The sequence below is a fragment of the Silurus meridionalis genome, chromosome 12 (genome assembly GCF_014805685.1).
Source record: "Silurus meridionalis isolate SWU-2019-XX chromosome 12, ASM1480568v1, whole genome shotgun sequence".
In the NCBI taxonomy this organism is placed as follows: Eukaryota; Metazoa; Chordata; class Actinopteri; order Siluriformes; family Siluridae; genus Silurus; species Silurus meridionalis.
In genome coordinates, this window is record NC_060895.1 from 20,299,381 (window position 1) to 20,316,852 (window position 17,472).

The window sequence follows — 17,472 nt, forward strand, 5'->3', positions numbered from 1 at the left end:
CCGGGTATAGTTTTTACAGTTCTCCTCGCACAGTACTGTATAATCAAAGAATACAGTAGGTTTACTGGTCGGCGCTATTGTGGGTTTTGTGTCTAGTCTTGTGTTGTCTGTCTGTACTGTTTTTCGTCTGCACTGTTTGCACTAGGTTCCACTCGATGCACTTTATGTAGCTTGTGTTGTGTTATTGTTTAGTGTAGCACCAGGGTTCCAGAGGAACGTTGTCTCGTTTTTACTGTGTACTGTGTACCACTGTGTATAGTAGAAATAACAATAAAAGCCTCCTGACTTGACTTGACTTGACTTGACTTGACTTGACACACTCTGGCATTGCAGGTATCTTTGATACACATTTACTGTGTACTTTGCAGAACTATATATAGAATGCTCTTCACCAGGTGATGAGCAGTGCCTGGATTTCTCCCTCCATCCATCAGGTGTAAAATTAATCTGGATAACATTTTCATCGGTTCATTACATCCCTTTCACTGAAGATATCTAATCATTAAAAAAGTCTAATTTGAGTTCTGCAGTAATGCTTATCCTTCTGGAAGGTTGCTCATTGGAACTCTGGAGTTTTATCAAAGTGACCTTTGGAGTCTTGGTCATCTCTTTGACTGAAAAAGCAGTTTTTCTTGGATTGATTAGTCAGTCTGAGCGACGGCTCTAGGAACAGTCTCTGAATCTTTGATATTGCAGGGTTTTTTTGTTTGTTTATTTGGTGAACAAGTCTAAGAGATACCTTTTATTTTCATTTCCCCCCTTGGCTTTCACTGGGATCTGTGGGGCTTTATATAAACATTCATCCTACCATATAAAGATACAGAATAGCAATGAAAGAAAAAAAAAAAAGGCTAAATCCTTGTGGAACCTGGATTCGCTCTCGGAGTGATTTATAAAAGGAAAGAGCATTAAAAAGGTTTTACCAATGTAGAAAAGGCAAAGGGTCATAGACAGTGCGGGTATTAATTCTAAAATTAAATGTGGTTAGACTAAAATAATAAAAGTTTAAAAGATTCTGACCTCATTAGATTCTGTTAAATCTAGCTTGTTCTATAAAATAAACTAATGTAATTTTACAGTCCTCTGAACCTTCATATTACTTTTTTTTCACCATTATTATTATTATTATTATTATTATTATTGTAATTATTATCATTATTATTATGATGATTATTATTATTATTATTATTATTGTTATTATTATTATTATTATTATTATAATTATTATTATTGTCATCATTATTATTATTATTATTATTATTATTATTATTATTATTGTCATAATTATAATTATTATTATTATTATTGTCATCATCATCATCATCATCATTATTATTATTATTATTATTATTATTGTTATTATTATTATTATTATTGTAATTATTATTATATTATTATTATTATTATTATTATTATTATTATTATTATTATTATTATTATTATTATTATTATTATTGTAATTAATATTATTGTCATCATTATTATTATTATTATTATTATTATTATTATTGTTATTATTATTATTATTATTATTATTGTAATTATTATTATCATTATTATTATTATTATTATTATTATTATTATTATTATTATTATTATTGTCATTATTATTATTATTATTATTATTATTATTATTATTATTATTATTATTATGTATAATATATACCTCCATAAGTGTGTTATACCATAGCATACATATGTATATCTACTTATATACAAATAAGATATTCAGAACATTTTCAGTCATGGTTTTAAAATGCAATAATTCCCTATAATTATATAAATGATAAATAATTCATTGTATAACTTTATAATCATTTAATTATTTTATAATGATATTTTCTTATAACTTTCTATAATTTTATTTAACAGTTAAAGTAAATTATTTATTTTATGAAGTGTATTTTGCAGATTAATGAGAAACACGTGAATGGGACAAACACTTTTTGTAGTTAATTATTTGTATTTATTTTTTTCTTCCAGAAACACTTACAGTTTATTACAGTTATTATAATAATTATACAGAATCAACACTTTTACAGCTCTAAAAAGAATACACAGTAAAACAATATCTTATTTAGATAGCACTTTTGGTGTTTGGATTTGTCCAGTGTCGGTATTTGACTGTAGTTTAATGGAAATTGACTGTGATGGATGTGGATGTGATGCAAATAATATTTTTTCCACTAGGGGAGAAAGCAGCTGACCTAAAGAAAAACCCAAACCCTTCATTTCAAAATGAAGAATCATTACTGAAAAAAAAGTCTCACAGACACTCTTTTGTGCCATATAGTTTTTTTGTTTGTTTGTTTGTTTTTGGGTAATTGTGGTTGAATGTGAAATTAATTTTTACAACTCTTTCAAAATACACCATCATTTCCATGGCTTCATGATGTAACCTGTGCGTCTATGGGGTTATTAATACACAGACATTAAACGCTTTCCATGAGCTTTTTAAAGCTTACTAGGTATTAAGATCAAAAAACATCCAGAATGTAAAATTATAAAATCGTCAAACGTAATTTTGAATGTGTGAATAAAGTGCTAGCTATGAAATGTTCATGAGGTTATGTTCCTTGTATTCAGAATTGTTTTATACCAAGTCTATCCTACATTAGAAGTTTTCACATTATTTTTTACTAGAGGTATCGTAAATGGGTGTCTGAATAGCAACTAGACCACTGACCATAAACACAAGAGTCTGGGGAATAAAAATGGGATGGGAAAAAAAAAAAAACGCACACTGAAGATGAATAAAGGTTTTTTGGTTTTTTTTGTCAAGTTTAATATGATGAATGATTTAAGATTTAGAATGAACAGATGGCAATCATTTGAATATTTAAATAAACATTTAATATAAGTCAAGACATTGGTGCTATACTGCTCCATGAATAATTACAGTTAATAGACTTGTAAATCTGGTTTGCTTTATTAATATTGGTTTAGCACATGCAATTATTTAGCATTTCTTGTTATTTTGTGTACTGACAGCTCAGATGTAGGCAATTCTCTCACACCTTCAACCTTTTTTATAAAATAAGGTGAAAGTCTTTATTTGAAGCAATATCTTATAAAGAAAACAATATACTTTTCTTTTTCGTCGTGTCTTTTTGCAGCTGTGCATCTGCTTAAATCGGGCAGCGTTCATTCTGAAAATGACAAAAAATATTTACTATTTGTCGTTGTGTGCCTCTGTAAATCTCAGATATGAGTTTTTAAAAGCATGCAATACGTGCTTTGCTAATCTTACAGTTTATAAAAGCAAGCTAGACATGCTTCACTTACAGCTGGCTAGTATTTTTGAGCTGGCCATGCTACATTAGCATACATTTGTTGTGCTAACAGCAGTGTACTTAATGGTGTGATATGAATTCCACACATCTTTGAAGCAGTATTGTTGAAAGACTAATACAAAAAGATTATTCTGGTGTCCTAAGTTGTCTTTACTACATTGACACCCAAGATCCAGCGCCGAATTGACATGCTTATTAAAACGGTTGTTTAATATTTCAGAACCGTGACCAGCTTTAGCAGCAACAAGCAGATGGCTCAGGGCCGAATGACTTGGTGAGGAAAATTGCGTTTTAATTTCGAGCCTCTCATCTGCCATGCGACACGCTTGAGGCTTTAAAGAGCCATGTCCGCTGTGGAACCACGATCAAGCACATTCCTGTAAATCAGTACTGCGGCATATAGAAGGAGATAAATGTGAGACGAATAGGGAATCTACATTAAGTTATAACGATAGCTACCTGTTTTAATTGTCCCGATTTATTGGTTCCTCTTTACTTTAGTCATGTAATGCACAATGTCATGTAATTTGGAGGAAGCACACTGGGAAGGGTATGTACAAGTGCTAGGTAAGAACATTTATATAGAGAAAGGGCGAACCATCCAAAGCAATAGTCAAAAAACACAAACACAGAACTGACAAGAGTGGGACGATCATTTGAAACAACATAGGCAAGGGCAAGGTATGAACATATCAAGAAGTAGGCAAAAGCAAGGCAAGAACAAGAGCGAGGTGAGAACGATGGCAAGCAGGGATGAACAAAAAGGTTTGGTAAAAAAGCGTACTGGAAAAATTACTTTATGGGAACTACGAGTATTTATACACAAACTGATATGCACGGTAGTGGGAACATAGGTGAAAGGGAAAACACAGAAACCGATGATGAAACAGAGATGGAGATATTACATAAATAAAACTTGGTGCATGACAACAGAAAATGGAAAAAACAATATGAGCCGCTTTGTGGCGATTAGCGCTATATGAACTCCAGCTAGCCACACAATTTTAAGTGCCAAGCGAAGAACTGTATTTAAACAGGGTTCGTTTTTAAGAGTATATTTTAGAGTAAACCCATCTTTTTTGCAAATGGTTTACTGGCAAATGCACATCCTAGTTAATGAATCTAATAAAATGTTTATACACTATCATTGCAATCATTAGCATTTTCTTAAAAGCAAAATATACAGTACAAATAAGCATTCCATGTTGAGGATCTTGCTAACTTTTAAATTCAACAATAACTGTAAAAATTTAATATTACACAATAAGAAACACAATTAACACAAATAAATAACACAAATAGAGAGCAACAGTAGGGGCTCTAGTTGGACTAATGTTTAGTTTAAACCCAGCGTTCTAAAGCAAAACTATCTGTTTTTGCCACATTTCTAATTGCTTCGAACATGTAAAAATATGGTATTTCAATGATTATATCTAGAAAAATAATTAAAAACATTCTGTAATTCATATATAATTTCAAATCTGTGATTATATTGAAAATAAAGAGTAAATGGACTAGGAATTACTTTCTTTCAGCTTCTCCCATTAGGGGTCGCCACAGCTGGATGCCTTCCCCTCCCATTTATCTGGGCTTGGGACCAGCACTAAGAGTGGCTGGGATTGGTTCCCTGACCGGGGATTGAAGCCGGGCCGCAAATGGACTTCCTTGTTTTCCATTTAAAGTGATTAAAATCTTTTTCATTCTCTAATGATGACCATATAAAATAGTTTTGATAAAACAAATCAGTTATTTAATTTGCCTGACTGGTTGGGATACAAATCCTGAAAGTTAGCGGAAATTCGGTTTAGTTTTCAGATAAAATAAAAAATTAAAAAAAAAAAAAAAACCACATCAGTACATATATTTATATTTAATATTTATCATCTTTACTACTTCTTCATTTCTTCAATAATATCTCTTGTTTGAAAATGCTAAATAGCCCAACATCAAAATGACGGGTTTCATCGATGATCTTTTTATTATTATTAATATTGTGATGAGGCTGATGATACTTATTTATTAGTTTATTTATTTATTTGTGTTGCTGTTGTTGTTAACATGCTGTCAGTTTGAACCCCAAAAGATTTAATATTCAATAACTAGCACTTTACAATAGGGTATAATATAATCATGTTGAAAACCTCACATCTCATTTTTCTTCTTTCGTCTGCTCCTATTATGGGTTGCCACAGCAAATTATTCATCTCCATAATATTTCAGATCCACTGTTGCACAAAAGTGTACCTGAGCAAAAAAAAAACACCACACCAATGAGTATTTTTCAAAAATTGTATACTACTAAATTTACTATTACTATAAATACTGAAATATTACTGTTTAATTGCCTTGCGATTGTGTAAAATAAAAATAAAATTAAATAAACTTATTTTTTACCTAATTAAATGCCAGCATTAACATTGTGTTGCGTTACGTTTTGCGTAGGTTGGTGGTTTTCCACATACAGAGTTGCATCTGGCGTTTGCCGTCAATACATTGGGAACTGCTCAGAGAACACAATTATACACATTAATTTTCAGAAGTCAGAACAAATTTCATTAATTTTAGTTGTTTCCTGTGTGGTTTGGGGCAGAGAGATCCCGTCTGTTTGCAAATAGGAAACTCTTTATTAATAGTGAGCACAGCCATTTCCATTAGGGCTAATGATTATTCCAGATTTAAATGATTGCTAATGCTAATGCTAGTGCTACTCAATTTGAACTGGTGGTGTCTCGGCATGTTCTGGTGTTTGTGTGTTTTATATGCTCGAAGTAATTTGCTTAATTTGGCAGTGACACACTTGTGAGATGAAGTTTAGGTTTATTCCATGACGTTATTCAGGCTACAAGCTGAAACGTGTACAACTTTGGTTAAGTGATGAATTTATCATGGCTCTGTAATGATTTAGTAAGAAAAACTACACTTTTATTGTGTTTGACGCCGTTTTTGTGGAGGTGTGTGTGTGTGTGTTTTGGAAACCTATTAACTAATTTGGTTTAAAGGCTTTAGAAGACTATTTCTGAACAATGATCTACCTTTTTGTTATTGTCTGGGAGCACTTGGGGTTCACTGGTTGCAGCCCAGACATGCTTGCTCGATCTTTGCCAACAATGACTGACCTTGAATTATTATTTTTTTCACACTTTCTGGCGTATGGTTTAAACAGAAAAATTAATGTGAATACCACCCTTATGAAAATGTCCTGACTATTTCGCTTCATTTGCAGCATGCCTCCTCTCATGACTTTGAAGAACCTTTTAAATTTTCCAGTGACGTCAGACAGACAGGTTAGCACTAATGTGTGTGCAAAGCGCGGTTAGCTCTGATGTGCTAATTACTGACACACGACAGTGGATGCAGCGTCACAGGGGGGGGATTGTTCTGCCTGGTCACATGTGGCACCAGGCAGCCACAGGTCTCACTGACCCCAGCCATTATCATCTTCTTTTTCATCGCTGTTTCCCTGAGTCACAGCTCCATGGGAGTTTTAGCAGCATGTACAGAGGGAAAGCAAAGAGTGACATCTGTGACTCTAACCTTTTTTTATATATATATATATATATATATATATATATATATATATATATATATATATATATATATATATATACCTACCTTTATCCTACCAATGAAATGCATAGTATGGAGGATGGGTGGAGGATTAGCATTGCTCTGTACTATTGCAATATTTCATGGCTGTTTTTAGAATTGGACACTTCTGTGTTCCTTTCTTTATTTATTTTTTCTTTTTATTAAGTTCAGAAAGTGGCAGCTCATCTGTCCTTTTTTTATTATTATCTATTTTTTACAAGTTCGTAAATTTGAAATTTTGTTAAAATGCTAATAGATATGTGAACTGACCTCAATTGATCGATTGACAGTTTTGATAAATGCTTCTATTTGACAGTTTCAAGTGTATTGCTATGTGCATAAATTGCGCCGCAACAAAGAAATTGCTGTGCTACAGTTGTACACTCCTACCCAGAAACAGTGCAAAATGACTAATAAACTACTAGCGTACATACTACAAAATAATAATTCAAAACATGTGATTTTAATCATCCCATGTTTTTTTGAATTGTTCATTTCTTTCGATGTTACGATGTTTCCAGCATATTATATTCTTCTACGCTGAGGTATACACCACGATTAAACTCTAAAACTGCTAAGAGTGGTCCATTGGGGAGAAAATGCTGCCCCATGTCCAGTGAAAGAGTATTGAATATAATAGTTAATGACAGGGTTACCAGATTGGGCTAGATTTAAAAATACTTCATCCTCACGTTGTGTTAGTGAGAAGATAAGTTTAAATATTGTAGAATTTATAGTATATTGTAATGATTGTAGGAGAAAATGGGGAATTATGTAGTGGATTATATAAGAAATATGTGTGCAGCGTGGTGACCTTGTTTTCCATGCAATAGCTGAGAAAAAAGCCTTCCTTTTCAGTGCTCTTTTTTTTTTTTTAGGCTATTTTCCTGGCTTTTTTGAGATTTACATTCCTGGGAAAAATAAATGGGCCAGTCTAAAATGGTAAACTCTTATGCTTGTAATGGTCTTAACAACATATCATTGGTCAGGAAGATTAGCAAGAATCAAACCAATACTTTAGATCACACTCTTCTTATCAATCCTGCTTTTAATTCTGAGTTTGTTATCAGACCCTTGATGGGCTGCATCAGGTGAGGCAGAAAAAAGGAATATTTAAAAGTAAAATAACCAAGATGGTATTTCTGGGAAAAGTTTATACACCCAGACTTTTTTGTGTTAACTTTTACTTTAAACATTTTTCAGTTATGATTCGATGTTTGTGTAAGGCCTTCAAAATGAGCTTTTTCTAGCATCACTCCATGTACAATAGTACTGAACTTTATTACAATAAAAATAAATATAATTTCAATGCTCTGGACTTTGTGAAAACATTCAAAGATGGCCATTTTAAGCATGACTTTTTGGATTTATATGAAATGCTAAACCTTTAAATTAAGATTCCATTTTTGAACTTCAACATTTACTCGTACATTTTAATTAAGTACATTTTCATTATATCTGGTAACTTTAGTTAATGCACTATGAACTAACATGACAGTCTCACATGTCAAAACAAACAGCACTAAAAACTTTAAGTGATTTGCCTCTACAGGCCACTCTCGTAATGATGGCAGATCTTCTCAGACACGACCCAGAAAAACTATAAGTATAGATTTTCGCCAATAGTTCAAGCAATCAACTATCGGTGCCGATTAATTGGCAAAACCGTTGAATCGTTCAACCTCATGCCATTTCAATTTATTTCTTGCTGACACCTGGCAACCCTGGTTAATAATATTAACTCTTCTATGCAACGTGTCACTCTAAATGAGCTGTTAGTCAAACAGTTCATTAGATACTAACCTCTACTCTAAGTCAAGTGGGATAATGTCTCAACTTTATTTTCTTCATGTCACTATTAATCCCATCCTTCCACACCATAATATTTGGCCACATGCCACTGCTGAAATACAATATATCGAGAAGGAGGAGTCAATACTGTCTGTAATAAAATGCCCATTTGAGTCACTTTATCACAGTTAAGGTTGTCTAGGTGGGCATCGATCGATAGAGGTGTCTAACCAGTCTAAACCCTGTAAAGGACACAGAAGGACCTGAAAGCATTTAACTGTTCTTGTGATGAAAACCTTAGGGGCTCTGGTGTATGTTTGGGCACAAGCCAAATACCATAAATGTACATTATGTAATGCTGTTATAAAACTTGATATTAAATTTGTAAGTACAATGTAATGCTATATCATTATGAAATCATCACTGTGCTGCTCTGTGCAAACTCCAGTCGTAAAGGATATTTATTGCACCAACAGCGTTTCAATGATATTCTCTTTTTAATCCAACCAGCAAAAGACAAATTATTATATTACTAAAGATACTCTTTTAATTAAATATGATCCTTATTATGTTTTAGTAATTCATTAGAAATGTCATGCCTGTTTTGTCTTTATGACATGAATTAATGGCAAAACTGTATTAATCCAGGTCTGTGTATGTTGCAATTTTTTATTTTATTTTTTTATTTTGAAAATAATTTTTTAGACTTTGAGTTATTTGGTTTTGTGGTGCCCTTTGGTAAACAATACGGATGTTAAATATATGATCAGCCATCAGTTCATAATCCAACATTTCTGGTTTTGTGGATTGTGGATACATCCAACATCCTGCTCAGGATCACTATGTACAACAAGAAAGTGATGGTAAATCGGTGTCCCACACACTTCATTTTTTTACGATGTTATGCTGTGCACAAAATCTACAGATATACATTGCTGAAACCCCCCACCCCCTCTTACTGGCCATGTTTTATCAGATTCTTTGTAAGATTTTTAATATGTTGTTGTAGTTTGTATTATTTTGTTTACCATTTGCACAAATGGCTCTGGGGTGGACATTTCTACCTAAAAAAAAACTCAAATAAAAAAGACCAAGTACATTTACTTCCAGGTTAGGATTGTTAAACGTAACAATTCATTTAGTTAGAATTTTTGTTAATGTTGGTTTTTCAATTGTGAATAATAAAAAATAAATACATTTACACAAAATATAGGAACCAGTGCAAAACATAGAGGTTTTTAATAATCGTTTGGGAGACAAATCTTAATGATTTGTCAGGTAAAAATGTTTAAACTAAAATGCTATTAAATATAATGTATGCATAAAATTCATTTTAATTTAACTACAAATATGATAAAGGAAGTGCTGGTAATATGCTACACAGTGTTTTAGCTACAGCAGGAGGAAAGCGGTCGGCTATATAAAGCTCTAAATCAAACATCTTTTCTGCTCTGTAATTTTCAGGTGGCACATGGAGATAGATTTATACACCACATGTTGTACCTGGCTACAAAAAAGTGTGTGAACCTCTGCCCCCAAACATTTTGGATTGCTAGTGGCCCTGAAATTTAAAAAGCACACTTGGTATTAAATTCAGACATGACAAAACCACCACTCAGCACTTTTGTTTATTTCATATTTCCAAATAGGTTTGTTTAATAGCTGTACCTGGGATCACACATGCTCTGTCCAAATTTGTTATGGCCAACAGCAGATTTGTCTCGCTAACATCTCACTGCTTTGAGCTCTTTTTTATTGACCTGCTTATAAAGACATTTGGGATATTTACATACATTTGAGAGGACATTTTCCTAATCTTTCTCTAATCACTCTGTTATGCCAAATATTTAAAGATTGTGTCCCATAACATCTGTTATAATCCATACTAGTATTTTATTAAGGTACCAAGTATACAGTGTTTGTGTTTCCATGCAGCAAATTGGGCCATTTAATGGTATGAAGATTTACATTAACTAAACAAATATATAAATGTACAGATTAAATGTAGTGTTGTTTGTTGAAAAAAAATCTCCCTTAGCATGAATAACAGCTTTACACACTCTTGGCACCCGGACAGTTCATTTCTCCAAACATTCAGCTAAAATACTTTGCCGTGGCTCTTGTAACAGTTGCCAAAAGTGTTCTTTACTAATTGGTGATTTCTTTCTGACCTTTCTGATCCTGTTCAGAATTAAGGGGTGTTGACTGGGCAGGCTATTCCATGATCGGTTAAACTCCAGATGGCTGTTTGTTCAATGAGTCACAATACAGACAGAATTGCAAGGTGTTGAAGTATGGAATGGTAGCCATGTTGGTTCAGTATTTCTTGCTCCAAAACAACCCCCAAACCATTAATCTTTGACTTTGGGGCTGAGGCAGTTTGCTGACATCTTCTCTCATCTTCTCTCTGTCTTATATATTTTCTTTTGTTATATCCAAAAATGTTAACTCATCTGTCCACAGAGCTTTTTTTCAGTGATTCACTATTAAATTTTGAATTCTTGTGTTTGGTTTGTTTTTTGTCTTTTATGTGTTTCATATAATTAAAAAGGATATGCATGTGTCTCAATAGCCACAAAAGACTAGGTGTTTCCAGACTTTTGACAGACACTGTACTTTTTATCCCCCTGCAGTTAAACTCTATTAATTATAAGATGAATGGATTGGGGTTGGGGCTGAAAGAGATTTATTATATGTCATAAATTCAATTGAATTTGTAAAGCAAAGAATAACATTTACCAATGTATCCATAATAAGAGGTAGAATGTAGAAACCCTGAGAAGTAACAGATTCAAAATGGGAATCCAACCTTATCTGGGTGACACCAGATTTATACAAATATATGGACATGGAGAAATCTGTTGATCCGTCCCCACAAGAAAAAAAACTGCTATAACAGAATTTAAAAAACAAAAATGAATTGCCATTTGTCATTGTTTTTATGTTTTAAGTCACTATCCAATTACATTTTTTGTTTTCAATTTTATTCATTTGTATTGCGCTTTTAACAATGGACATTGTCCCGAAGCAGCTTTACAGAACTAAAAAAGTTAAGAATATAATTTATTAGATAATCTCTGTCTTTTCAGTAATGGATGTGCCAGTGGCAAGACAAAACTTCCTGAGATGATACGAGGAAGGAACCTTAAGAGGAACCAAACTCACAAGGGAACCAATCTTCATCTGGGTGTCACATGATGTCTATTCATCATTGTTCAGATTTACTGTTCTGTGAACTGTTCAGTGATGGGTGTAGAACTGTCCATGATGGGTGTAGAACTGTCCATGCCATTTGTAGTCCAAGCCATTATATCAGATTATTTATATTAGTTATAATCCAAATCAATCCTCATAGTTCTTGAGTCGCTCAGTTAATGGATCTTTAGGCTTTTCATGTGGCGCAATCCTTAGATACACTGAGAGGTCTTCAACTGAAGAGAACTCCTTCCAGAGGATGAATAAGGCAGATCCTGTTGAAGGATCCTTGAGCTTCAACTGAGAATGGGTTTTCTGATTCTGGGCACTACGGTTTGCTCTGAAGTAGCTTTTCTAGGGGTACCAGCAAAATTGTCTAGGTTTGTATTTCCCTAATGACATCCAGACATCCCAGTTCACTAATGCACTCTATGCTTGTGAACCTTCCTGATCTGCTCCTTTACTTAAGAAGAATAAATAATTTACGATTCTGCTTGTTTTTGACCCTAAGCCTAGCTAATTTCACATGCCTTTATACTGATGCTCCTCTACCCAGAGCTTTCTCAGTAGGTGCTTTACCAAGGAGAGCAAACCTGTTAGACATGTGAAGCAGAGAGGAGAGAACATTTAGTCCCAGTATGTTTTTCGAATAACCTCCACTCTTCTGGGAAGATGTTTCACTGGAGATTTGTGCTTATTCGGCCACAAGAGTGTTAGTAAAGTCAGGTAATGATGTAAGGGATGGGTTCCCTTTTAAATGTGGGTCCTCTCAAAGTTTCTTCCTCATACCTTCTCATGGAGTATTTTCCTTGATACAGCTGTACTGGCTTATTCATTATGGACAAACGTAAAGGAAAAAAGTTCTCTCTCTAAAGCAGCTTTGAGACAATAACTCTGAATTTGGGGTCAGGCAGCTTGTGCTGCAGTGAGCATTCCAATTCATCTTACAATTGTTAGATATGAATAAGGAAACTCTATAGGCCACCCAAAATCTTCAGCCCATGCAAACGGTATCTTTATAGAGATGGCTCATCCTGAGGCATCCTGAGTTTGCGCCAGCTCCAATTGTGTCCCACCTCATGAAAATTATTGACCATTAAAGAAGTAGATGCTGACTACGCAAACATCACGAACCATCTAGAGACGTACCAGTGCCAATTGGATCCCATTTCATGTGGAGTTTGGATATTGGACCTCTTTGAGTGTTTAAAGGCTCTGGCATGGAGAAGTTGGTGTTGGATCTATGATGATATAAAATGTTAAGCTATTTTATGAGTTGCTCAGTAGCTCCTGGTTTCATAACATCAACTGACTGTAGAAAACTGTAGAAAGAACATTACTCAAAGTTTTGTGCTCATTGTGGATCATTCACTTTAATTCTTATTTTCTGTAAAGCTGCTTTGAGACCCATGTCCATTGTGGAAAGCACTATAGAAATAAACTTGAACTTGTTCCTTTCACTGTTTCAAGTTAACATTTTATGCTCCCACATCCAAGCAAATCCTATACAAATATGTGCCTCCAACTTTAGTAACAGTTCCAAAAGAAGAACATATGACCGGAAAAGTCATGAGCATAATCATGTAGTGTATAATCATGATAAAAAAAAATTAAATAGCTATCTGGATCTTCAGCTTCTGGGTGATTTTTAGCTAACCAGACTATTGTAAAAAGTTTCAACCCTTAAAATATAAAAATATTTCAAAATTGCTACTGTAACTCATATTCAGTCATAAAAAGCTTTTTACCTGACCCCAAAAGGTTTTTACTTCTGTAGCACTTCACAAACTAGCTAAATCTCACTGTTTAGCACATGGTGAACACATTTTAGTAGGTCATCTGCATGGAATCTGTAAGTCTATTATCCGTAACCTATAAAACAGCTTTTGATTATAGATTTCCAACTTTCTTTCCTGTTCAGAGCCTTCCAGCCATCCTGCTCCTTCACACACTGTCTGGAAACGATGGGGACTGGAGCATTCTTCCCCTGCTGCCCTAGTGAGTACACTCACCCCATCTGCACTCATGGCCATTGCACACGCACACACACACACACACACACACACACACACACAGAGAGATGAACTGATGCAAATCATAAATTTCACTTCATGGATCCAACCAACTCCATCTGCTGCAATGAACCTTTTACAGCTCAGAGGAATGCAGAGTAGATTTATGTCCTTCACTACCGCATTGTTTGGTGATAATAATTCTTAGTAGACATGGTGATACTGATAAGACAAAAACTTCATCCAAAAAGAAAACATTATAATAATAAATTGCTTGGCAGTGTGAACATTGTTAGCAAAACAAAGCACAGGAGTGTATAATATTTCTTGGTTTTCTTTTAGTTTTTCCTCTCAATTTGGAAAAAACTCTTCATGGGTTGTGTTCCTTGAAGAGGAAACGAATGTAAAACTGGAGAAACTCCACAGCATCTTTAAGAAGTTTCAGCGCCAAAAAGTAAGTGCATATTTTTATTTATAATCATTATGTAGGCTTTTTTGTAATTTTTTTTTCTTTTGCCCAATCCATGTCATAATTTTGGCATAAAATTCTCAGCTGATTTCAGGTGTTAATCTTATTGCAAGTCTTATCTTTCAATAGATTTGAAAGTTGTTTCAATTGTATTGAAACTGTTTTCTAGTTGCTCTGTTTTGTGGTTTTGACCCTTTACAATTTTTTTGTTTGTTTCTCTGCTTGCTTTTGCCTTCTTCCAAAAATTGCAGGATATTTTAAGCTTATAGTACAAAACTACTCATACATACAAATTAGTTGTTTACTTGTCTTTTTTGTTTTGTTTTGTTTAGTTTTTTTTAAGAACACCTCTGCAAATACTTTCTTGAAATATTTCCTTTAAAAAAGGCAGGAACAATCTGAAAAAATGGGCATAGTGGTATGTGATAAATCATTTAGTCAAATACCTCAATAATAACATTTTCAATAACAAGGATGCATATGTACTGATGAAAACATTAAACTACTAATTAATATCACACTTAATTTATGGTCAACCAAGCTCAAATGAGGTGGTAGCTCAGTAGTTAAGTCTCTGGGTTACTGATCAGATGGTTGGGGGTTCAAGCCCCGGTATTACTCAGCTGGCACTCCTGCGCAAGGCCCTAAATCCTCTGTCCTCCAGGGGCGCTGTATCGTGGCTGAGCTCTGACACAAGCTTCTGAACAAACTGGGGTATGCGAAGAAAACAATTTCACTGTGCTGTAATGTATATGTGACAAATAAAGAATTCTATTCTATGAAATCAACAATCTTTTTATCTAACTTGATATGTGAAGCCCAAGATACTTTTTGCTTGCAGATTAAATTAATATTACACCAGATGTGACTTGTGCATCTGCATATGCGGCGTGTGCAAAACTATTAATAGCATTTGTTATTCTAATGAGGTGATCAAATGTCCTTTTCACTAATATAATGGCATGATTATAAACCAGTACCTCTTAAATTTGTGGCCTTCATAACATTCAATTATTTATTTCAATTGCACACACATATGCACCTAATGAAAATTGTACGGAAATCAGTTGCTTAAAATGAATTAAAAGAACCAAATAAATAAATAAAATCCAATCCAAATAATAACAAATCCAAATAAAATCCAATAAAATAATCCAAATGATAAAAAATCCAATCCAAATAAAATCAAATCCAAATAATAAAATCCAAATAAAATTGGTATATCAAGACAAATAAAACTAGCCATTGAAAAAAAACAAACAAAGATATACACAGTAATGTGAAAATGAAAGCACATAATTTTTTTTTTTTTATTCTATAGTTTTACATATCAGGACATAATAAAAATCATTTGGTCATTATCAGGTCTGTAGAACAAAACTTTACACTGTCATTATTTATTTTAACAAAGCACAAGCCAAAATTTGGAAATATAAAACGTGAAACCTAAATACATTTTTACTGCCTCCGTAGGATTTAAATGGTTTAGTAGCAGCAAGTTACTGCTAATCAAATGTCCTTGATTAATTGATCAGCAAGTGTAAAAGCTATAAAAGCCTCGACTTTTAGCATTTTGCTGGTCTAGAGCGTTCAAGTGTATGGCGAAAATGCCAATGTTGCAGCATCAATCCAGAGTGGGTTATAAGGCCATTTCCAAAGAATTGAAAGTCCATTACTCTACATTGAGGAGGATTATTCACAAGTGGAAACCTTCAAGCCAATCTTCTTCTCCCTCCTGGCCAATCTTTGCCTTCACATTTTTCATAATTTGTAGCCTTTTTGATACATTTGGCTAGACTTGAATAGCCCTCATCCTCCATCTCACTCCCTCTGGGGAAGAGATGTTCTCTACTTTATGAAATCTTTTTCATAAATTAGGCAGTCTCTTGACCGATCTTGCACTATTTTTTGTCAAATTCAGCCCCTTCGTAAACATGTCCGATCTCTCCAGCTTGAGCCTGTTCTTTGCGATTGAGAAATGTAAATATGAAACAGTAAACAGGTACATTTGTGTTTTTTCTTCTTTTTCCCTTCCCTCAATTTCAAGTAAATCATAAAAAAGATCAAGATAAAGATCAAATAAATAAATAATAAATGTAAACGTTCATGGCAGTACAATTAAAAACAGTGGTTTGAACAATTATAGTTTGTTTGGAAGGGTTGTCAGGAGAAAGCCTCCTCTATTTAAAAGAGTTGTATCTGAACAACCCACAAGACTTCTGGAACAGTGCCCTTCGGACAAACAAGACCAAAGTAGAGCTGCCTGGACATAATGCACAGTGCGACATTTGGCAAAAAAACAAACACATCACAACACCTCATACCAACTATCAAGCACGGTGGTGGAGGGGTGATGATTTGGACTTGTTTTGCAGCCACAGGACCTGGACAACTTGCAGCAGCCGAGTTGGCTATGAACTCATCTGTATACAAAAGTATTCTAAAGTCCAATGTGAGGCGATCTGTACACCGCTAAAGCTTGACCATAATTGTGTCAGGCATAGGACAAATTTCCCAAGCACATCAGCAAATCTACAAAAGGATGAGAAACCTGACCTGATCAGAACCAGATGATTTTTATGATGTCCTGGTTCATAAATGCATAGAATTCAAAAAAGATTTCATTTTCAAACGACTGAAGGTACCCTGTAAAGTAGTAAAAATCTATGGTAGAAGAATACAGTGCAGTCTCAGAGCGGCTGGAAGATTTAACGCCACTTGGAAAGAGCACTTAGGAGTCTAAGGGCACTTAAGAGATGCTCTTCATTGTTTATCATTATTTTATGAGTATTTTTGAGTTAGAATCTTTTGGAGTTTTGTGAAGCATCTGTTCTGTGCTTTATATGCTTTTTGCTGTGATGGGAATTAATTCAAATTAATATAATTCAGATTTATTTGCATAGTGCTTTTAACAATAGTCACTGTCCCAAAGCAGCTTGACAAAGATACAAGGTTTATTTCTGTGAGCCAGTGGCGGCTGTGGCAGGAAAAAACTCTGAAATGGTTTGATGGAGAAACCTTCAGAGGAACCAGACTCAAAAAGAAACCCATCCTCATTTGGGTGGCACTGAATTTCTATTCATTGTAGGTTCATCATTGTTGAGGTATACTGTTCAGTTATGGG

General features: G+C 33.9%; 1 protein-coding gene across 1 annotated transcript in view; it reads left to right on the top strand.

The window, feature by feature from the left end:
• The window catches only part of b3glcta (beta 3-glucosyltransferase a), a 177,964-nt gene that overhangs the window by 101,147 nt on the left and 59,345 nt on the right, over positions 1-17,472 (top strand). Inside the window, exons 5-6 of the mRNA XM_046862419.1 lie at positions 13,789-13,865; positions 14,222-14,333. Of these exons, the coding sequence (XP_046718375.1) occupies positions 13,789-13,865; positions 14,222-14,333 (189 nt within the window). The remainder of the gene's footprint in view (positions 1-13,788; positions 13,866-14,221; positions 14,334-17,472) is intronic.